The following is a 23555-nucleotide window of genomic DNA, read 5'->3' as shown; positions in this document are numbered from 1 at the left end:
CAGGCTACTTGAGACACCTGTGTGCAGCTCTACAAGGCTTTCCTACAGCAAGTGCTGATGTTTTGGAGACAGGTATGTCCTTTTTTATTCTGATCTTTGTGGGTGTGTGAGAGGGCCAATGAACACTGGGGGAGTGTGTGGGGGTCTTTACTTTGGGCTCCTTTTACAAAGGCGCGCTAGTGGGGTTAATGCACGTGACTTTTCATCACACGCTAACCCCCGCGCTGGCCAAAAACTACCGCCTGCTCAAGAGGAGGCGGTAGCGGCTAGCACGTCCGGCAGTTTAGTGCACGTTGTCTCTGCAGTGGTTATCTGGTCACTTTGGATACCTTTTGGGCACTTAAACCTGTTTTCACATCGTCTTACTCACAACGTCTAAGTTTCATCCAGTACGTCTACTAAAACATTTCATTATCCCTGCAGGACGTCTAAGTCGGCTCACATCCCACCCAAATACCACCCTGACCACTCCTCCAGATACGCCTTTTTCAGCTCCGGACACACAGTGGCGTTCAGAGGCATAAGAAGTCCCACTGCACGTACAGAAAGCCAGTTTGGTCATTGGCACTTGGACGTCCTGTCTATTAGGACGTCAAAGTGTTGACTTAGGCAGGTTTTTAGATGTTTTAAAGTTTTGATTATGAGCCCCATATCATCTTGTTCACCCTTGCCCCATCAGTACTTTTGTGAAACAACTTTCACAGATAGTAGTAAAAGAAACCGCCCTCTAACACTCTTACCCTCTTCCTGCCTGCCGAAGACTTGCACATATGCCATCTGGGACACTGACTAGGCCCTGCACCAGATGATTCCCCAAGATCTTCTCCAGTTCTGCAGCCATTCCAAGCACAGCTTTCCCAAAGCCCACCAGATACAGGTTCTTCTGAATCAAAAATTCTCGGTCTCCCACAACGATCCTGGGGGAACCTTCACTCACAAACGTTAGGCTCCTCTTCAGCATATTTTCTGGCATAACAGCGCTAATTGCGCAATGGAAAATCTGCTGCCCATGCTCCTGGAGAGACATGCTGTAGCGGTGAGATTGCTTATGGGTTTGATAACAGTTTTGGAACCCAATGATTTTTTTCACGTATGCTTGGTGGATGAAGTGTAATTTTTTAAACGTGTTGGCCATGGTGTACAGAGCCAACTCTTAGGGCTCCCTGTTCCAACGCTGAGTCATGTTTAACCTGAAACATACAATAAAGGATGAGATTGGGTTCCTTTCAATAATCTACTCTTTCTTTCTTGACATATTCCTTTCCTCAATAAATTCTAGTTACTAACCATTTTCTGGTATGACTCTATATATCTTTCTCTCTTTCTATTTGACAGATTTGGGCATCTCTAATCACTCTCCCGACTCCACCTGGTCCTAGTTTTCTACAGACTATAATATCAGTAATTACATTTCCAGAAATATGACATACAGTAATGTGATGTTTCTATAGCACCTTCTTTACTTACAGTCCAACCCTTTCTCCACGGACAAGCAGTATAAGTCAGCCCCACTTTTGGTGACGTCATCGACGTTCTCAATTCGGAATTGCTCTCCCAGAGCTCAGGTGAGGCTTTTGGGAGCCTCATCCGAGCATGTGCAGGTAGCCCTATATGCTGTGCTGGCCTTCACTAATCCAGTTTAGTTCATCCGCCCTTCCCAAACGGACAGATCACAGCTCTCCATTCAAAATTTAAAAAAAATATCCAAAAAATAAAAAACCCAGTAAGAAAGAAAAGAAGAAGAATGGCAGAAAACAAATGAAAAGCATGCAGCAAAACAGGTTTCAAGAAGTGCCCGGACTGCAAATGAAAAATGAGCTCCACGAACCCCCACGGGGTGTGTGTCCGCTGCCCAGGAGAAGCACACCTCATGGCAGCCTGCCCTCAGTGCCTAAAAATGTCTCCAAGGGCTAGAAGAAACCGGCTCCAAACTCTGCAGAACACAGGGGAAGACCAGCGAAAGAAGGAAAAAATGCAGCCGAAAACCACAGGCAAGACCCCTCCGGAGCACCCAACACAGAGAAGAACCTCCCCGGGACCCCAAAACGGCAAACACGGCAGCCCCAGCTTACCTGCTGCCTCAGGAAGCCCAGCAAGAACAGGAGCAGACTGCTCTTGAAACTTTCCGGCTTAATGAAAGCTTCCCCAACGGACGTTCTGTGGACCGGGCCGACCACAGGGGTAAACACAGTGGCAGCAACGACCGAGGGTCTCCTATCCCCTCCGCTGGCCATCTGAGCAGCACCAATCTGGGACTGCTCCGATTCAAATCGACACCATGCTGCCTGCAGCCCCGAGACTCCAGCTGCCTCAACTTCATCCCAGGATAATGTCAGAGCACTGGGTCCCGCCCCCTTAAAGGCACAGACACAGCAAAAGGCAAACCTAGATACAGACAGCGCTTTTGCAAGCATGGAACAGAACTCTGCTCACCTGAAGGGACAGGACGATGTGCCTCACAGGAGCCAACATACCAGAACCTGCAAGGAGGGAAGGAGATGCAGAACATCTTCCTCCTCCTCCTCTTCATCATCATCTTCAGCAGCCTCACCAACATGATGGAGGCGCAGAAAATCGAAAGATCGCGGGACCAAGAGCAGGGGCAGACCCCATCAGCCGGCTGACCATCCACGTGCATCGGCCGCAGATCCCAGCATCCAGCCATGCCAATTGACCACCCCTACCGATCACGGACCACCCGTTGCAGACCTCCAATGATTTTGGTCTCAACATACTACGAATGGTGACGAAAACAAAGGACACAATACCTGGACTAGCTGAACAGGACTATTAGTCTGAATCAGACAGAAGACACTGTTAGACAGCTTATATTCTGTCATGTTGGCACAGTTTGTTTTTGCACAGTCCCCCCCCCCCCCCCAAAAAAAAAAGTGTTACTCAAACACCACATTGGTGATATATAATCGCTATCTATTATTGAGCTACATACTCTACCATGTTGGTAGATTAAAAAAAAAATATATATATATATATATATATCAGAGATCTCAAAGTCCCTCCTTGAGGACTGCAATCCAGTTGGGTTTTCAGAATTTCCCCAATGAATATGCATTGAAAGCAGTGCATGCACATAGATCTCATGCATATTCATTGGGGAAATTCTGAAAACCCAACTGGATTGAGGCCCTCAAGGAGGGACTTTGAGACCTCTGATATATATATATATATATATATATAGTGTTGGTCCAGTTCTACGGACCAAAATAAAGTTCCTACTGTTTACAATGCATAACCTCTGACTGGTCTCAGTAATTGAGGTTTTGTCTCTGTCCCTCACCTGACATTTATGCAGCCTCACCCTACCGCAGCGAGGTAGCAAGGACGTAGAGGGGACCATCCCCGTTGGGGACTCCATCCTTTTATACCCTCTGCACCCCGCAGCTGGAGAGTCACCAAAAGTGGGGCTGACTTATACTGCTTGTCCATGGAGAAAGCGAAGTTACTTACCTGTAACAGGAGTTCTCCGTGGACAGCAGGATCAGTCAGCCACACTGACCTTCCCTCCTCCCCTATGGGCGACACTGCAATAAAAATCAAGCCAGGGGAATCACTGGATTAGTGAGGGCCAGCACAGGTATATATAAGGCTACCTGCACATGCTCAGATGAGGCTCCCAAAAGCCTCACCTGAGCTCTAGGAGAGCAATTCCGAATTGGGAACGTAGATGACTTCACCAAAAGTGAGGCCGACTTATCCTGCTGTCCACGGAGAACTCCCATTACAGGTAAGTAACTTCGCTCTTTCTTTACAGATACCAGGATTTCTGGTCACCCTTGAGAGATTGCATTAACACTGACCACTCCAAGACTAAGAAAGTGTATGAAAAACAAGAGTTAAAAAAAACTCCAGAACATTTGGGTCATTTTAAAGAACTGGCAAGTTCGTTCTTCCAAAGAATCTAGGGGCCAATATAAAACCTATGGAGAACACCAGCCATGTAGGTAAAAAAAAGCACTGGATATTCAGCTTTGGCATCTGGATACAAATTGGTGCTGAATATCCAGGAATCAGCACTGACCAATGGCGCTGTCTGGTTAGTGGCAATTGCTAACTAAATAAAATCAATAAAGATTAAAAAAAAAAAGTTAGGACAGCCTAAATGTTGTCCTAATTTTATCAGTTTGTTAGCCAATTAGCAGTCTGAATATTGTGGTTAACCAGGTAACATCTGGCTCTGCCCAAATTCTGCCCGCAGACCACTCTGGCACTGTTCGAATAGTGCCAAGGCAGTCAGAGGGAATACTCAGCATTAGTGCCACTGAATATTCTCCTAGCCGACACTTATCCTGTTAGCAGCAATGGCCTAGTCACCCTGAGGTTATAGGTTCGATCCCAGTGCTGCTCCTTAGTGACCCTGGGCAAGTCGCAACCCTCCATTGACCCAGGTACCACAGATTGTAAGACCGCCAGGATAGGGAGAATATTTAGAGCAGCCGACTAGATTATGAACCCTTGCAAACTGCTCAGATGGCTGTGTCAATGGGCAGCATATCAAAAGGAAATCCGGTAAAACTTTAAACTACCAGACAACTGCCTTTCAAATATCAGCTGGAAGGCTCTTTACACAATGGTATTACACCAGGGAATAGAAATGTAAAGTCATAAAACAATTTTTAAAATAGAAGAAAGCACTAGGGAAAAGATACAACCTTGTAAAACTTGTAGAAGAGAGTGATTACAACAGTACAATTAATTACAATATAGTAAATAGAAATTACACAATACAGTTGATTGTACGAATAAATTGATTCGAAGCTTAATACCTTAACAAATTAAAAAAATCAATTTTGGTTTTCATATTTTTGGAATAGATAAGTAACCTTATGTGAGGAAAACTAGCAGCCCTTCCCGTCCCTCAACCCTTCACCCAAGAATTATGACTTTGTACATGATTCACCTTGAGCTACCAAGAAAAAGGCATAAGCTAAATCCAAACTGAGAAATCCCAGAACTACCGTATTTTCAAGCATATAATGCGTGCGTTATACACGATTTTACAAACCGTTCATAACCTTGCACGTTATACGCGTGAGCGCGTTGTATAAATTTTTTTTTACATCGTTCCCCCCCCCCGACGCCCGATTCACCCCGCAGGACCGCTTGCACCCCCACCCCGAAGGACCGCTCACACACACTCGCACCCGCACCCCCAAGGACTGCTCGCACCCCCACAACCTCCCGACCCCCCCCCTATCATGTAGAAGCTCCTACCGTTGTCCTGCTGCTTCCTCTTCCGGCAGTCCCGGCCCTTCTGTGAGCCCTGCGTCTGCGTTGTTTCCTCTTCCGGCGGTCCCGCCCTTACTCTGACGTCAGAGAAAGGGCGGGACCACCAGAAGAGGAAGCAGCAGGACAACGTTAGGAGCTTCTACATGATGGAGGGGGGTTGGGAGGCTGTGGGGGTGCAAGCGGTCCTTCGGGGTGGGGGTGCGGGTACGTGCGAGCGGTCCTTCGGAGTGGGGTGCGTGCGAGTGGTCCTTCGGGGTGGGGGTGCGAGCGATCCTGCGGGGGGGGGGGTAAATTGGACATCAGGGGGGGGGGCATCAGGCTTTCAGGGTGGGGACAGGACTTCAAGGGGGAGAGGAGAGTCGGGGCAGCCGAAAGGAGAGTCGGGGTGGCCAGAGGAGAGTCGGGGCGGGCGAAAGGAGAGTCAGGCGGTGACAGGAGAGTCGAGGCGGCATGCGCAGTATACGGGTGTGCGCAGTATATAAAAATTTATTTACATAAATTACAGTTTCCCGCGCGCTATACCAGTGTGCGTGTTTTACACGGGTGCGCGGTATATGAGTGAAAATACGGTACTCGTTACAAACATCTTCAACATGCATTGGAGGACAACAGAATCACCTCTTCCTTTCTCACCCTGGTGCACACAACGTAACCCTGTCACACACACACACTGTCTTTTTCTGACAGTGCATTAACGTCAATATACAAAACTATCATTCTGGCTAATAAACATTTTGTTTTTCATTACAAAAAGCAGAATTTTAACTGCTACACTCAAATGCAAAATTACCTTCTGGGTTCCCTAAGGAATACTGCACTTCAACTGCACTGTTGCTATCCATGGGCCAGAAGTTTTTGCTGTTTTTTAATCAGTCCCAAGGTCGCCTCTCTCCAGAAAAACATTAATCATTAAACCCAGGCCAGCTTCTCAAATCTGTTACCTTCATGTTTGTGATTCTCTGTTTTAAGCATCTCTTGTTAAGAAATACAGGAACTGGCAGATGCTATTAAGGATGGCCAATCAGCAAGCAGTGTGTTGTGTAAGATAAGCAAAAACGTCTGTAACAAGAGAACATAGTAGATGACGGCAGATAAAGACACGAATGGTCCATCCAGTCTGCCCAACCTGATTCAATTTAAATTTTTTAATTTTTCCTTCTTAGAACCGCATCTGTTCTCACAGACAGATGCCTACGTCCGCCTAATAACTCGATTTTCTAACCTGCGTCTATGTCACAGGCGCTGGTTAGAGAATCGGGTTGCCGCTGATCTTATTGCAGTAAGGGATCTCCCTGCTGCAATAAGTTTAGCGGCAACCCTTTTACCCACCCCACCCCCTGTGAAGACTACCAGCAGGAGGGATGCCCAGTCCCTCCTACCAGAACTCCCCTCCCCGAATATCAACAAAAGGAGAAAATTGGCATCCCTCCTGTAGGAACCCACCAATACATCACTGGCAGGAGGGATGCACAATGCCCCCCCCCCCTCATCGAACATTGTGGGCATTCCCCCTGCCACTGGGACATGTAGGCCGCCAGAATGTCTAACTTGATATTCCATTTTTGATCAGAAAAACATCCAGTTTGTAAACGTCCTAATGCAGACCATTTGGATGCGGGTGGGCCCAGCATATTAATAGACTGGCCACACAGACATCCCAACAGAGCAATGGGACACCTTAGTGGGCACTGCTGTGAACTTCTCATAAAGGGTGCCAGCTATATATCTCACCATAACTCCCTTATTCTACGAGTATCAGAGCTGTTACCGCCGCAATCAGTAATAAAAAACGCTAGCAAGGTTTTGTAAAAGAGAAGGATTAGTTTGTTATCGTTTTGACCTCAGCTGTCACATGATTGCATTCAAAAGGTCCAACAAAAGTGAATGAATGGTTATGAGTTTCAGACCATTGGTAAGAACTTGCAACAATACACTGTAATCTTATTAACACTACATAAATGGTTAACCAGAAAATTAAACTAAGCAAAGCACACTGTATGCTTCTCAACATTCATTCCTACCAGAACACAGATAACATAAGAACATAAGAATCGCCATCTCCGGATCAGACCTTAGGTCCATCAAGTCCCGCCAGGTGTACCCTGGCATAGTTTTAGTCCCCTTATCACTCTATGCTTCTCATAAGGAGATGTGTATCTAGTTTACCCTTACCCGTATCACTCTATGCCACTCATAGGGAGATGTACATCTAGCTTACCCTTAAATCCTAGAACGGTGGATTCCGCAATTACCTCTTCTGGGAGAGCATTCCAGGTGTCCACCACTCGCTGCATGAAACAGAACCTCCCGATATTTGTCCTGGACATGTCTCCCCTCAGCTTCAGTCTGTGCCCTCTAGTCCAAACTGAAGCTGAGGGGGGACAGGTCCAGGACAAATACAGGATCACAAACTAAAAGTACTAATACAGTGGTACCTTGGATTACGAGCATAATCCTTTCCAGGAGCATGCTCGTAATCCAAAATGCTTGTTTATCAAAGCGAGTTTCCATTATTTACCGCTTTGATGCGTTCCCCCCCCCGAGAACCGGCATTGCTCCCCTCGAAGGCCCCCCCGCTATCAGGCACCCCCCCTGCCTCGAACCGGCACCCCCCCGCCACGATCCGACCCCCCCAACACGATTGGGCACCCCCCCGACACGATCCAACATCCCCCCCGACACAATTGGGCACCCCCCGCCGCTTCTTATCCTCATCTGGGCACTCTTGAAAATTGGCTTCCTCCTCTGCTGGGCCTTGAGCATGCTCAGATGCTCAAGGCCCAGCAGAGAAGGCCGATTTTCAAGAGTGCCCAGATGAGGGTAAGAAGCGGCGGGGGGGTGCCCAATTGTGGCTGGGGGGGGTCGGATCGTGGCGGGGGGTGCCCAATCGTGTCGGGGGGGTCGGATCGTGGCGGGGGGTGCCCAATCGTGTCGGGGGGGGTCGGATCGTGGCGGAGGAGTGCCAGTTCGAGGCAGGGGGGTGCCGGATCGCAGGGGGGGGGCGGATTGCGGGGGGGGGGGTGCTCGTAAATCGAGCCATGCTCGGTTTACGAGTGCACCGATTTTGCAAATGTTTTGCTCGTCTTGCAAAACACTCGCAAACCGGTACCACTGTATATACAAACAAACCCTAAGATGCAAAACTCTGCATGCAATACAACCCCCAGAGAAATAGAAACAAATGCATTTCTTCCTGAACAGTGCAAAATACACAGCAGATGACAATTCATGTACTTTTCATATGATACCAACACTTTGTCTGTACATTATTGACTATTGTACTTTTCTTGTGTACCATTTTCCCTTTTGCATTTGTATTTTGTAAAACTTTCAATACATTTCTCAAAATTGACACAATTCAATCACCAAATTCCCCCCACCCACCACCTTTGGCCATTGGCCGTCCATCCGTCTTTCTCTATTGATTTCCTTTCCTGCATCTGGCGCTGTTTATTGCGCGTGGCCGGGTCTTCGGACAGCGACGCTCTCGTGCCCCACAGAATGCGAAAGGGGTGCTGGGAGAGAGTGAGCGGGGCGGGAGCGGCCCTAGGCAGCGGCCTGGCTCTCTTGCCAGCGCCCCTCCCTGCTGAGAAGCCACGTGACCCGTGAGGAGCGGGTTGAAGGCGGCCCCGGGCCCAGCGCCGTCTCGGCCGCCCCCCTTCAATCTCACCTGACCTTCCCGGCTTTCGGCTGCGCGGCCCGTGCGAGACCCAAGTCCGCCAGAAGCCCTGCAATGGCAGCCTCGCTCCCCTCCCCTCGGCTGCTTTGCCTGAGCAAGATGGCCGCACGCGCTCCTTCCCGCCGAAAAACGAGCGCACGCGCTCCTTCCCGCTTCGCGCAAAACCTGACGTCACGAGACCAGCAGTAAAATTAAAAAAAAAAAAAAGACAATGAATGCGAATGGGCTGAAAAGTCAAAGATACGCTATTTCAATTACACGTGGCGCCATCTGGTGGAAATGGTAAAAAAAGGCACTGAATGTGAATAGGCTGAAAAGTAAAAGATACGCTGTTTCAATTACACGTGGCGCCATCTGGTGGAAATGGTAAAAAAAAGGCACTGAATGCGATTAGGCTGAAAAGTAAAAGATACGCTATTTCAATTACACGTGGCGCCATCTGGTGGAAATGGTAAAAAAAGGCACTGAATGTGAATAGGCTGAAAAGTAAAAGATACGCTGTTTCAATTACACGTGGCGCCATCTGGTGGAAATGGTAAAAAAAGGCACTGAATGCGATTAGGCTGAAAAGTAAAAGATACGCTATTTCAATTACACGTGGCGCCATCTGGTGGAAACGGTAAAAAAAGGCACTGAATGTGAATAGGCTGAAAAGTAAAAGATACGCTGTTTCAATTACACGTGGCGCCATCTGGTGGAAATGGTAAAAAAAAGGCACTGAATGCGAATAGGCTGAAAAGTAAAAGATACGCTGTTTCAATTACACGTGGCGCCATCTGGTGGAAACGGTAAAAAAGGCAATTAATGGACTGTCTCCCGCGCTAAAAACTGCGATAGCAGTTTGGATAGAATAGTTTATCACATGGACAAATTATGATGTAAACAACTTGATAGGCATTGCAATCGGATGAATGATGTATATTGAAACCTTTATTAGTTTGCGGATCTGTGAAGGAATCAATGCATACCGCATGTTTGCAGACAGAGCAGCAACCGCAGGCTCGAGCCAGGTAAAATAGATGGCATCAAGATCTCACATACGGCTTCTTTTACAAGGCCGCTCGGCAACAGCCCCGAAGATCTTTAAATATTTATGAGCTTCGGGCCCGTTAGCGCAAGCGCGGCTTTGTAAAAGAGGCCGATAGATTCCTGTTTCTCGTACGGCCAATAGTAAGCGTCGCGTTTAAAGCATGAATGGCGACCAGGCAACATCAACAATATTTTATATAGGGAAGAAAAGAGACTCAGTTATCAGCTTAGTACCCTTCACTATTATGGTCTGAATGCTGATATTTATTAGATTGCCTTATTTAAACATCACATATTACAACCGTTTTAAACATTTCTTTATTATACGTCTTTTTTTTCACTTGCAGTTCATTCGTTGTCCTTTGTGATGGCTTCCACCAGATGGCGCCATTGTATCAGAAATACGGTATTTTCATTATTTTTCAGCCTATTCACATTCACTTTTTTTTACCGTATCCAGCAGATGGCGCCATTGTATCAGAAATGCGGTATTTTTGTACTTTTTAGCCTGTTCACATTCATTGTCTTTTTTTACCGTTTCCACCAGATGGCGACACTATAATTGAAATATTGTATTTTTCCCTTTACAGCCCATTTTTCGTTCATTTTCTTTTTACCATCTGCACGAGATGGCGATATTATTAGATTACTATTATAATCAGTTTCAGCTGATTTAAATTGTATGTTAACGATTTATGTACAGGTTGATTTTTATTTTATTTTGCTATGTATGTGTGGGTGTGTTCTGTATTGACTTGCACTCGCTATATAGCCACATGGCATTGGCCCGCGCTGCTCCCCGGGGCCAAGTCTTTTCTCTGCACGTTTGGCGCATTTCTCGCGGCTTTCAAAGGGAAGCCCTTGGGGATTGGGGGGAACGGCTTCGGGCATGCGCGGAAAACGCCTAGTCTCCGAGGAAGCGCCGCCTCACGCAAAATGGTGGAAAACGACAACCCCTCCCTTACGCCAAGCGTCGCCGCCCCGCCCTCCAATGGCGAGAGGCGCTCGCGCCGCGCCTGGTCTGCCGCCCCGCCCAGCTCCCCTCCCACAATGCACCAGTTCCCCCTCCCTCCCCCCTCTTTTCGCCGCTGCGGTACTAACATGGCGGAGAGACAATGAAAGCGAGAGCTTGGGAGTAACGCGGCCCTTTCGCGCAGCCGCCCGGACGCCCGCCTCGCGCGCCCCCCCCCCCCTCGCGCCGTTCGCCGCGAGGCCTCCCTCTCCCCCCCGGGCCATGAAGCTGACGGACAACGTGCTGCGCAGCTTCCGCGTGGCCAAAGTCTTCCGCGAGAACTCGGACAAGATCAACTGCTTCGACTTCAGCCCCAACGGCGAGACGGTGATTTCGAGCAGCGACGACGACTCCATCGTCCTCTACGACTGTCAGGAGGGCAAGTGAGTGAGGGGGAGGGGAAGGCCGCGGTGGCGGGAAATGCAGCCGTTGGCGTGCGGGGGCGAATTCGCGCCTTGCTTTCTTGGGGGGTTTCCCGGGGGCGTCCTAGTTAACTTTTGAGGGGGGTCTCAAAGTCCCTTGAGGGCCGCAATCCAGTGGGGTTTCCAGGATTTCCCCCATGAATATGCATGAGATCTATTTGCATGCACTGCTTTCAAGGAATATTCATGGGGGAAATCCTGAAAACCTGACTGGATTGCGGTCCTCGAGGAGGAACTTTGACACCCCTGACCTAGACCATATGAATCTCAAAGTCCCTCCTCCAGGGCCGCAATCCAGTCAGGATTTCCCCAATGAATATGCATTGAAAGCAGTGCATGCTATTAGATCTCATGCATATTCATTGGGGAAAACCTGACTGGATTGCAGCCCTCAAGGAGGAACTTTGAGATCCCTTCTCTAGACCGACTCCATTCGTTTCATATGGTCTAGATCAGGGTGTCAGTCCCTCCTCGAAGACCGCAATCCAGTCGGGTTTTCAGGATTTCCCCAATGAATATGCGTGAGATCTATGTGCATGCACTGCTTTCAATGCATATTCATTGGGGAAATCCTGAAAACCTGACTGGATTGCGGCCCTGGAGGAGGGACTTTGAGACCCCTGTCGTAGTCTCATGATGAGAAATCCAGGTGTGTGTACCACTGAAATCAACAAAAGGGAAAGAAATCCAAAACAATCTGCAGTGAAAAAAGCACAAGCCAAGACCAAGAGAACTGCAGACAAATGTATAAAGATGCAGGCTAAATTTATTGAACCAAATTTATGAATGCGGTTAATGTTACAGCCTTGTTTCAAACCAAAGGACCCGACAAGGTCTGTGTTTCGGTAAACACACCTTCATCAGGGGTCCCAGGTGGATAAGGTTTCAAATAAAACCGCAAAACTTAGCTTTAAAAAGTAGCAGCGACAACAATGAGAACAATCTCTTTCAAAACTGCCGTGTACCACTGAAATCTGCACGGCTGCTGAATATCTTAATCCATTATAGTATGACTGATAGTATTCATAAAATAGCTCTGCAGTATTTTATATATTTATTTGTGCTTGATTGATTGGTAGCCTCTGAAAGGCATCTAAATGGTTTGTAAAACAAAAAAACCACCTATGCAAGATATTTATTTAAAACCATTTTTCTCAAAATCTAAACGAAATCTTAGGTTTATATACCGCATCTTCTCTATCAAGTTTCAAGTTTAATAGTGTTTGATTTTATGCAATGTCATATAATTCAATGCGTATAACATGTATCCATTATATAAAAGAAAACAGGGTGGACAAAATAAAATAAGACAATACATACATATCATTTTTGTTCTATTACAAGCTGGTACAAATGGAGGGACTACAATTTATAAAAAAGGGGAACATTTGAGGTAAGAACACAAAGGATGGGATCACTTGAGGAAAGGTATAAAATGAATAAGATGAAGATATTTTAATAGTTTGTATAGATTTAGTTTTATTGAACAGACTATGTGATATTGCTACAAGTTGCCTGTCCCTCATTTAGCCTAGTGATATGTGAGACATTTTCTCAATATATTTAAAGAAGCTGTTATTGTATATACTCGAATATAAGTCGATCCAAATATAAATCGAGACCCCCGCCCCCAAATGAGGAAAAATGGTTGTCTCGAATATGTCGGGCGGCTTAATATTCAAGTGTCCTACCCTGTCAGGCTCTGCACCCAGTACCTTCCTTCCATCCTACCCCTGACAGACACTGCACCCAGCACCCTCCTTGCCAAGCTCTGCATCCTTCCTTCCTTTCCTCCCCTGTCAGGCTCTGCACCCAGCCCCCTTCCTCTGTCAGACTCTGAATTCTCCCTCCCAGGCTCTGCCCTCTGTCCCCCCCCTCCCTGCCCTATTTTCATACCTCTGCCAATCCCTGGTGGAGGTGCAGTGGGTCCTCTGCCGATCTCTGGAGGTGCAGCAGGCAGGAGCAAGCTTTCTGAACTCCTGCCCCGCTGCTAACCGGCTGTGCAAATCTACTTTATTCATCTCAGCGGCACGAGCAGCAGCGCAATTTCGTGCTGCTTCTCGGCTCTGAGCAAGTTCTGTACTGGCTCCCTCAAATTCTCGCAGTGCCCTCTCCCCCCCCCCCCCTCCCAGTGGCGGCTCAGAGCCTTCATGCACGCGTGGACGTCATAGTGTTGACGCCGCACACTTTTGGTTGTCCTCGAGCCACGGCCACAAGTTTAGTGTGCTGCAGCTTCACAAAGTTTGACAGACACTGTTACACCGCCTTGAACCAAGAGGTTGATGCGGTATATAAATGAATTCGCAAAGTCTGAAGTATGGCAAAATTAATTTAGGGGGTCAAAAGGAGGATTTTTATGATGTTTTGGCCTCCCCTGCAGGCATACTGTGGGGGAAAGCAGGACTAAAGGTTTCTAAACAGGTTGCTAAGGCACTGTCTCTGGGTCAGGGGTGTCAAACTCAATCACACACGGGGCTGAAATCTAAAACAGGCCAATTTTTTAAAGATATGCTAACTGATTTAGCGTGCGCTAAATGCACACCTTAATAAAAGGACCCCTTAGTCTTAGTAGAAGTATAGGGTTACAAGCTCTCCAACCCCCACGTTGGCTCTGTGATGTAAATAAAATAAATAAAAATGACTTTTCCTCTCTTTTAGGTCCTAGTTCACGCTTGCTGTCTTAACACCAGCTCTGGCAGGATACACATTTCAAATCTGACTTATTATAATCACAAAACAGAAAATAAAATTATTTTTTCTACCTTTTGTTGTCATTATTCAAAGATATATATACACACACACACACAAAAGCACAGCGTGAGGTGTAAAAGGAATCACGCTGTCATGGAAAGTGGAACAACCTTAACATGAAGGAACAGAAAACTAGTGATCTGTATCCCTTCATCTACTTATGTAGTGGATATTGCATATTCAATTGTAAGGCACAGAATTAAAGACACAACCTCAACTAACTACAACAAGCCTATTACTACCCACTGCAACGGTTGTATCGGTTTCCTTAGCCCACTCATAATCCCTCGTCTGTTGTGGTGTTCCCCGACACCTATCCCCACCTCATTCACCCTGCACCCTCCGGGAACATTTCATCCACTGCCAGCTTCATGGCACCCACATCGATCACTGAGCTACGGACACTTGAACGCTCTCTTCTGGTCAGATGACCTCATGCAAGCAAACGCTCCAAGAATGAAGGCGTGAGGCAAGAAAAACAGAAAGCCTCGGCAGGCTGCTTTAATGTCCGAAGCTCATCTTCCTCCTGAGTTCCCAGATGCTCGTGAAGAGCAGCGGTGATTACGCTGGCGGCAGGCAGGAAGCCAGGAGGGAAGGAATGGCGAGCCAAATTGCAGCAACGACAGGAATTGTCTGGTGGGCCAAATTTTATTATACTGCAGGCTGGATTTTGACATGTCTGCCCTAGGTAATGCTCCCACCTCTCCTTGCATCCCATTGGTCATACATTCCTAAGGAAGCTTAGCCAGCAGATAAGGGATTGTGAGGGACTGGCTGAGGGAGCATATATAATACAGGTGAAATTTAAACTGAAGGAAGAGAGATAGAAACTTGGGTAACCAACAGGATGCAGGAAAAAAACAGAATAGAAAACTGCTAAGCAGGTTGCTAAGGCACTCTCTGTAGCTAAGGAGTTGTGAGGGAAACGAAGCCTTAGAGAAGAGATATGGAATGTGGAATTTTAAAATGGATGAATACATCTGAAATTTTAAACTGATAAACAAAGATAACTGCTAAGCAGATTGCTGATGCACTAAACACTGCGATCATCTACCAATAGTCGCTAAACAGTTTAACTGGTTTCACAACCGACTGAATTTGCCGACTCGACGTACAAAACGGTTCACTGCATGATTTTCCATGCGTTTGTACCAGGGCTGTGGAGTGGGAGTCGAGGAGTCTGAGTCGGAGGAAATTTCGGGGTACCTGGAGTCGGAGTCAGAAGTACAAAAAACTGAGGAGTCAGAGTCGGAACATTTATCTACCGACTCCATTTTTGAACTTGGCATACCAATCATGAGCGATTTTTTTCAGCTATAGCACCCACTTATACACAGCACAAATGTTGCGAGCAGCTTCTGCGGCCTTAGAACCTTGATTAAAAGCAAAAAGAAGGTGGTGTCGAAAATGCTCATTTCTCTCAACTTGACATTCCATTTTGACGATCTGAAAATTAACCAGTGCTGTGGAGTCGAGGAGTCTGAGGAAATTTCGGGTACCTGGAGTTGGAGTCTGAAGTACAAAAAACTGAGGAGTCAGAACATTTATCTACCGACTCCACAGCACTGGTTTGTACATTCTCCGACTCTATCATGCAAGCAACCTAATTACTATTAAAATGAGATCAATTATATTTATAAAATCGGATGTATGTATGTTCCAGCATAACTCATGGACAGATTTCAACCAAACTTGGTATACATATCGATTACTGTCTGGGAAAAAATACTGTGGGGGTGATGTAAAGAATCGTCGAAAAAGACAGATATTACTTTGACCAATTGTGTGAAGCTTGGGGATTGATGTCGCACTGTGCTGTGATTGATGTAACAATGCCTCCAAGGAAACGTAAGAGTCCAGCAGCCTCACGTGAGGCCAGACTACAGGATATGAAAGAGAGAGCATAACTTTGAAACGCATGGAGACATTTCAACCAAACTTGGTATACATATCACTTACTATCTGGGGTAAAATACTGTGAAGGTGGGGAAGGGGGTGTCTTCACTAAAGAACAAGGAAGCAGAAGAGATACAGGAACTAACACTGACCTTCGGATATTTATATGCAATGCCATAGAGAAGGCCACTCTTGCTGCTGAGATTGGGATATCTGGGCAACGCCAGGTGATCTGCTAGTAAATAAAAGTGAAAGTTCTAAAAACGCATCGTGAAGATAGTATAGCTGTCCTACATTGACATACCCAGCAGGCCAGATCTGGTAGACATGTGGTATTTTCTCGCGGGCCAAATATAATTGAGTTTGATACCCCTGTTGAAGATGTTTGTAATGACAGACACAGTACTCGAGACACTTGCAGCCTCCATTTCCCACACTTGTCATAGCCATACTATGTACACTACAGAGCTCCTAAGCATACATCCTGCTGCTTCAAGCACTGAAGTGAAACAAGGTTTATCCCAGGACAAGCAGGCAGCCGATTCTCACATGTGAGTGATGTCATCCACAGAGCCCAGATGCAGACAGCTTGGCAAGCAGATTTGCTTGCAGAAACTCAAAAGTTTGGAGTCTGCCGCGCATGCGCAAGTGCCTTCCTGCCCAGCACAGGGCACGTCTCCTCAGTTCTTGGTTTTCTGCGGAGCAGAGAAGCCAGCTTTGACACTCTGCGCTGAACTTAGTGCGCTTCGTGCCTTCTCTCACCACGGCTCATGTTTTATTTGTTTATTACCATGTTGCTGTGCTTTTCTTTCAGTATTTGTTAAAAAAAAAAAAAAAAACTTGAATATTTTCATTGACTGACTGGTGAGGTCTGTCACACGCCCTCAGCCTGTGGGCTTCGACTTTGCGGTGGCTATCTTTCCTTCTATGTCCCGGCAGGTCATGGGCTTCAAGAAGTATAACCAGTGCTAGCGTGCGATCTCCCTCACTGACCCACACCGCTGGTGCCTTCAGTGTCTGGGGCTGTTATGCCTCAGCATATTACTGACATGTTCAGCATATTACTTACTGACATGTTCAGAATATTACTGATATGTATCCTCAAGTCTGCTTATCTGACATCCTGACCTCCAAAGAACGGTAAGACCAGATGGTCTCTACAATAACCTTGCTTATTTGAGATCCTGACTTCCTTTATTTGAGTGTCAAATGGATAGCATCAAAGAGACAATAAACTGCAACACCTCCTTGCGTATTTGATATCCTGACCTCCTTGATCTCCACAGGACAGTAAGACCAGATGGTCTCTGCAAAACCTTGCTTATTTGAGATCCTGACCTCTTTGATTTCCACAGGACAGTAAGACCAGATGGTCTCTGCAATAACCTTGCTTATCTGAGATCTGACCTCCTTGATCTCAAAAGGACAGCTGAGCTAACATCCTGACCTCCTTGTCGCTCAAATAGCATCAAAGAAACAGAGAACAAAAGAGCAGGACCAGCTGTCTTACTAATCGTAATAGCAGGACCCGCTCTGCAAACACCTCCTTGACCTAGGTGTTGTCAAAACAACTTCAAAGGGACTGGCCAGGGTGTGCCTGAATCAAAGGACGCTGTTTACTGCAGAACTATGAACTCAGCAGTTTTTACCCTATATAAAGGACGAACTCAGCCCATAGAAATTGAATCCAGTTTTGTTGCAACAAAGGGACAGCCCGGTTCGGTTCTCCTCTCCTATCAATCGCTGCGGATTCCCAATTGTGAGGGATGGTGATGTCCAGAAATACGGTGATGTTATTCTATTTTTATATTTATCTACATATGTAATAAAGTGTTATTGTTTAGGCTTTATATAGTCTGTGTGCTTTTTTGAGTGTCACTGATCATCCCATTGGGCAGAAATAAGTGGCGGAACAGGGCCTGGCCATTGCCCAGAGTCGTGTGTTAGCTGTGCTTCAACCTCGAGCCCTCAAACATAGTCGAGTTCAAGTGGAGAAGATTTTTGGTATGGAAACCTCGACTACACCTGATTCGGTCAAGCCTGCTACGGGATGTCCTGCCTCTACGACTGTAACCTCGACTCTCAACAGACCTTCCTCGTTTGGATCGACCTCGAGTAAATCTGCCAAGTCTTCTCCTGAGCTTCCTTCAGGTCAGATACCTCAGCAGACAGTTCCTGCGGTGGTCCTCAAGCTACCTAAACATCATTCCTCCAAGTCAAAGCATTCTTCCTCTTAGACCTCGGAGCCTTTAGCCTCAGCAAGTAGTCCAGTTTCAGACTCAGACCAACAATTGCAGACTGCCATCCAGACCATTTTAGAGTGGGAATTTGTTCAGTTACTGACCAAATAGAGTCCTGCCTCGACTCTGCTTCCTGCAGTCCAGCCTAGGCACTCAGCAGTCTCCCAAGAGGTCGAGTCCTTGCCTGTGCCTCGAGCTGAATCTATACACTATGCAAGGAGTCGAGTCTTTGGGAGTGCTTCGAGATACCTCGATCCAGACCACAGAGTCTATGAGACTTCGATCTACAGCTTCCAGCCTGCCCCTTGAAGCTAGAGTGCTGTTCAAATTTGCCTGTTTCAAATCCATTCTTGGTTCGGCCCCCATGTACTTGGTTCCCCATTTTAACTTAGATTGCTCATCCAGACCCACACGCAGAGTCCATCTGTTTAACTATCCAACACTAAAGACCTGCCGTTACAAAAGATTCCTGAACAAAACACTTGCTTTCCAAGCAGGTCAACTGAACAATTGGCTAAGTAATATTATCACGCACTCCTCATCCTACCTAAATTTCAGAAAATTAGTTTAAAAAAAACTTGTTTAACAGATTTGTAATCTAAGACCTCTTAAGCCTTATCTCTCCAACACAAACTGAATTTTCCCTCAATTCCTCTTTATCTCCTGCATCCTGTATGTTGATGACTTTACATTGTACCTATATTCGCTGATTGTCCAGCTCTTCTTTATTGTAAACCGCCTTGAACTACTACGGCTTTGGCAGTATATAAGAATAAAATTATTATTATTATACCTTCACATAAGGCATTGCTGGTTTCCTTGACCTCGCATGAGACCTATTTCCAGGCAGCACTCTCATCGCTGGTCAAGGCCCTCATCGAGGTGCAGATCCTCCAGGGAGAAGCCTTCCTCATCCAGACCTTCAAGTTCTTATAGGCCTCAAACCCCAACCAATAGCAGAACCTGAGGGCTCCGTTGCTTCCAGTGCCTCACCCCAGTCTGTGGATATCAATACTCCAGGGAGGCTTCGCCTTCGTTTCTACTTGAGGCACTTCGAGGTCCTCGAGTCCCTCTCGAGGCCATCCTCTGGTGGATCAATTGTCCTTTTCCTCCTTTTCCTCTATCAAAGGTTGAGGACCTAGAGTTTAAATTGGATGCTGGTTCTAAGTACTCTAAGGAGTATTTACAGGAAATGAGTTTGCCTCGGCCTCCTGCGGAGTCTCTCAGACTTCCTCTTAACAGGCTTCTTTTTCAAACTTTCAAGAGAAACCTGGAGACTCCTTATGCCATTCCTGCTGTTCCAGGAAAGTTGGAATCGAGGTATAGAACTGTACATTGCAAGGGCTTTGAGAATTCCCAGCTATCTCATCAGTCCCTTCTTGTGGAATGGATGGACAAGTTTGGCAGTCGTCATTATCAAAATTTGATGATGGCCTCCAGGGTTTTAAATTATAATTTTATCTTTACTACTTATTTTAAGTATTTTATTAATATACTCCCTGGTTTCTCTAAGGACCTTGGTCAACACGGCCTTTAGAGTCCCAGCAAGGCATTGCTACTTTGGCACTACTCAGGTTACACCTTCGTCAGTCCTCTTATGATGCCTTTGAACTTTCCTCGAGGGTCACTGCTTTCTCAGTAGCAATGCACTGCATGGCCTGGCTTTGCATCATTGATATGGATCCCAACATTCAGGATCATCTGGCCAATATTCCTTGTGAGGTCAATGACCTCTTTGATGAATCAATAGAGGCCACCACCAAGAAGTTGTCCGAGTATGAGAAATCCTTTGCTTCCATTGTCAGACTGAAGCCTAAGCCAGCTCCTTCCAAGTTGTCTCGACCAACTCCATCCTATCAGAGGCGTTATCTTCTGAGGGCAGCTCCTTACACCCGAGCACCTCCCAAGAAACGACAACAGCAGAAGCAACAGAAACCTCAGCCTTCTGCTACACCAAAGGCTTCTCAGCCTTTTTGGCTGTCTCAAACAGAGCATAACCTCCATCATTCTACCTCTGTCCTCCCCTCTTCCCATACGAGGTTGTCTCCATCATTTTTATCATCGATGGAAGACCATTACATCAGACCTCTGGGTGCTGTCAATAATCAGGGGAGGATACTCTGCATTTCACTCAGTTTTCACCAGTTTCCTCCAAGAGTATCCTTCCAATCCATCCCAGACCGCCCTTCTTCATGAAGCTCAAGCTCTGCTTCATCTCCATGCCATTGAGGAAGTTCCCTTGGAACAGCAGAGCAGGGGTTTTTACTCCCGTTACTTCCTAGTTCCGAGGAAGACGGGCGATCTGTGACCCATACTGGACCTCAGGGCTCTCAACAAATTTTTGGCCAAAGAAAACTTTTGCATTCTGTCCCTGGCATCCCTTTATCCCCTTCTACATCAGAACGATTGATTATGTTCTCTAGATCTCAAGGAGGCATACTCTCACATCACCATTCATCCTGCCTCCCGTCAGTACCTCAGTTCAGGTGGGGAATCTGCATTTTCAGTACAGAGTGCTACCGTTCAGCCTGGCATCATCTGCCTTGTGGTGGTGGTAGCAGCAGCTCTGCGGAACCATGGTCTCCAGGTGTTCCCCTACCTGGACGACTGGCTCATCAAAGACTCAACATCTCAGGGGGTTATTGTGGCTACCCAAAGGACTACGTGGTTCCTACAAAGCTTGGGATTCAAAATCAACTTTCCCAAATTCCATCTTCAGCCCTCTCAAAACCTACAGTTCATCGGAGCTGTTCTGGACACTATCCAACTCAGCATTCCTTCTTCAGCAGCGTCTGGATGCTCTTCAGTTTTGCCGCAAAGTGTCTTCCCTTCCTTCACTCTCAGCAAGACACATGATGGTACTACTCGGTCACATGGCCTCGACCATTCACGTGACTCCTTTTGCCAGACTTCACCTCAGAATTCCTCAGTGGACCCTGGCATCTCAGTGGGCGCAGGCTTGTGATCCATTTTCTCAACACATTAGTCACTCCTTCTTTGAGACAGTCTCTCCACTGGTGGATGCTCTCTTCCAATCTCTCCAGAGGTTTACTGTTTCAGACACCCCCTCATCAGAAGATCTTCGCGACAGATTCCTCGACCTAAGCTTGGGGGGCTCATCTCGACAGTCTCTGTACTCAAGGCCACCGGTCCAGCACGGATCGTCTGTGTCATATCAATCTGTTGGAACTCAGAGCGATCTTCAGTGCTCTCAAAGCTTTTCAGCATCTTCTTCACGACCAGGTAGTTCTCATTCGGACAGACAACCAAGTAGCCATGTACGACATCAACAAGCAGGGAGGAACAGGCTCTCTCATCCTTTGCCATGAAGCTCTGAAGGTTTGGAATTGGGCAATCCTTCACAACACCTTCCTGAAAGCAGTCTACATTCAAGGAGAGAAAAATTGTCTGACGGACAAGCTGAGTCATCTTCTGCAACCTCACGAATGGACACTCAATTCCTTGCCTCTTCATCACATATTTACTCAGTGGGGAACTCCTCAGTTAGATCTTATTGCATCTCCCCACAACCACAAGCTGCCTCAGTTCTGCTCCAGGATATACTCTCTTCTTCACCTCCAGGCAGATGCTTTCCTTCTGGAATGGACAAATCTGTTCCTGTATGCGTTCCCTCCATTCCCAAGACTTGTCAAGCTCAAGAACGATCATGCCACCATGATTCTGATAGCTCCTCTGTGGCCCAAGCAACCTTGGTTCTCCCTTCTACTTCAACTCAGCAGCAGGGAGCCATACCTTCTACCAGTTTTTCTATCTCTGCTTGCACAGTCAAGGATCTCTTCTTCATCCCAACCTACAGTCTCTACATGTGACAGCTTGGCACCTCTCAACATAACTCCTCTTCAGTTTTCTCAACCTGTTCGGGATATTTTAGAGGCTTCCAGAAAGCCTGTCTCTAGACAATGCTACCACCAGAAATGGACTAGATCAGGGGTGCCCAAATGGTCAATTGCGATTGACCAGTAGATCGCAAAGGCAACGCGAGATCTTTTTCTTCCTGCCTTCCCGAGCCAGGCCAGGTGCGTACAAGCGCAGGACCCATAAGACTTCACCTCCGATGTCAATTCTGCCTGGTTGGCCTGGAACTTCTTCTCTGATGTTAGAATTGACGTTGGAGGTGAAGGCTTGTGGGCCCAGCACAGTACGCGCCAGGCCTGGCTCGGGGAAGCAGGGAAAAATCGGTGTGGGGGGGGTTAGGGAAAGAATCGGGGAAGTGAAGAAATCAGCACGATGACTTGGGGGAGGGCAGGAGGAAAGAGAAAGAAAGACAGGCAAGGGAATAAGAGAAAGGTGAAAGACAGGCAGGCAGGGGGAGAGAGACAGAAAGAAAAGGGGAGGGGGCAGAAAGAAATATTGGATTTACAGAAGAAGAAAGTGCAACCAGAGACTCGTGAAATCACCAGACAACAAAGGTAAGAAAAATGATTTTATTTTCAATTTAGTGATCAAAATGTGTCCGTTTTGAGAATTTATATCTGCTGTCTATATTTTGCACTTTGGCCCCCTTTTACTAAACCGCAATAGTGGATTTTAGCGCAGGGAGCCTATGAGTGTCGAGAGCAGCGCGGGACTTTCAGTGCAGCTCCCTGCATTAAAAACTGTTATTGCTGTTTAGTAAAAAGGGAAGGGGGGTATATTTGTCTAATTTTGTATAGTTGTTACTGAGGTGACATTGCATAGAGTTATCTGCCTTGACCTCTTTGAAAAAACCTCGGAATATGAATGATGATTAACATTTTCTCTGCCTTTCAGTGTGCTTTGTGGTGATTGGTTTTTTTTAAATTTTATTGTTGGTTGATCATTTTAAAAGTAACTCATATAGAGCACTATTTGGATTTTATGCTATTGAATCTCCCAAACCTAAAGAACTTTCAGCTTTTGTGGCCAGAGTGATGTTGCTTGGCAAGAAGGCAAGTTTATCCCAATGGCTGGCCACTGAACCCCCAACTTAGTCAGTGGAGATCACTGATGATCATACATGCCTCTTTGGAGCGTAGACATTTTACAGATCTAGAAACTGGTCCTGGTCAACGATTCTGTTTGATTTGGGAGCGCTTTTGGCTGAGTCTTACTCCTATTGCCAGGAGTAAACTACTGAACTTGTAACTTGATTATTCTTTTGCTCCCTGTGCTCGGGGATTCCTCTGTTTTGTTTGGGGGGAATGAGGGGGGGGTGAAGGTAAATATTGTGCATAAAATGTAAGTGCCCAGTTTTGTTTTGCTGCCATTGTTTGCTTGCACATTGAAAATTAATAAATACA

General features: G+C 46.6%; 2 protein-coding genes across 9 annotated transcripts in view; one reads left to right on the top strand and one right to left on the bottom strand.

Annotated features, from left to right (window-relative positions):
* The window catches only part of GLYCTK (glycerate kinase), a 28057-nt gene extending 18996 nt beyond the window's left edge, over positions 1 to 9061 (bottom strand). Inside the window, exons 1-3 of one of the 7 annotated variants that reach the window (XM_033925790.1) lie at positions 8918 to 9061; positions 6038 to 6306; positions 741 to 1190 (exon numbers count right to left, since the gene is read on the bottom strand). In XM_033925790.1, coding sequence (XP_033781681.1) covers positions 741 to 1135 — 395 coding nt within the window. In that variant the 5' untranslated portion in view covers positions 1136 to 1190; positions 6038 to 6306; positions 8918 to 9061. Of the gene's footprint in view, positions 1 to 740; positions 1191 to 6037; positions 6307 to 8634; positions 8857 to 8917 lie in introns of those variants that run through there. The other 6 variants (XM_033925793.1, XM_033925791.1, XM_033925792.1 and 3 more) reach the window with 6 other exon arrangements.
* A 1962-nt stretch (positions 9062 to 11023) lies between these two features.
* The window catches only part of WDR82 (WD repeat domain 82), a 78048-nt gene continuing 65516 nt past the window's right edge, over positions 11024 to 23555 (top strand). The window contains exon 1 of one of the 2 annotated variants that reach the window (XM_033926315.1): positions 11024 to 11350. In XM_033926315.1, coding sequence (XP_033782206.1) covers positions 11190 to 11350 — 161 coding nt within the window. In that variant the 5' untranslated portion in view covers positions 11024 to 11189. The remainder of the gene's footprint in view (positions 11351 to 23555) is intronic. The other variant, XM_033926314.1, reaches the window with a different exon arrangement.

Source organism: Geotrypetes seraphini, chromosome 17, assembly GCF_902459505.1.
Source record: "Geotrypetes seraphini chromosome 17, aGeoSer1.1, whole genome shotgun sequence".
Classification (NCBI taxonomy): Eukaryota; Metazoa; Chordata; class Amphibia; order Gymnophiona; family Dermophiidae; genus Geotrypetes; species Geotrypetes seraphini.
Note: the sequence above shows the minus strand (reverse complement) of the source record. Positions and strands in the feature narration are given on the sequence as shown.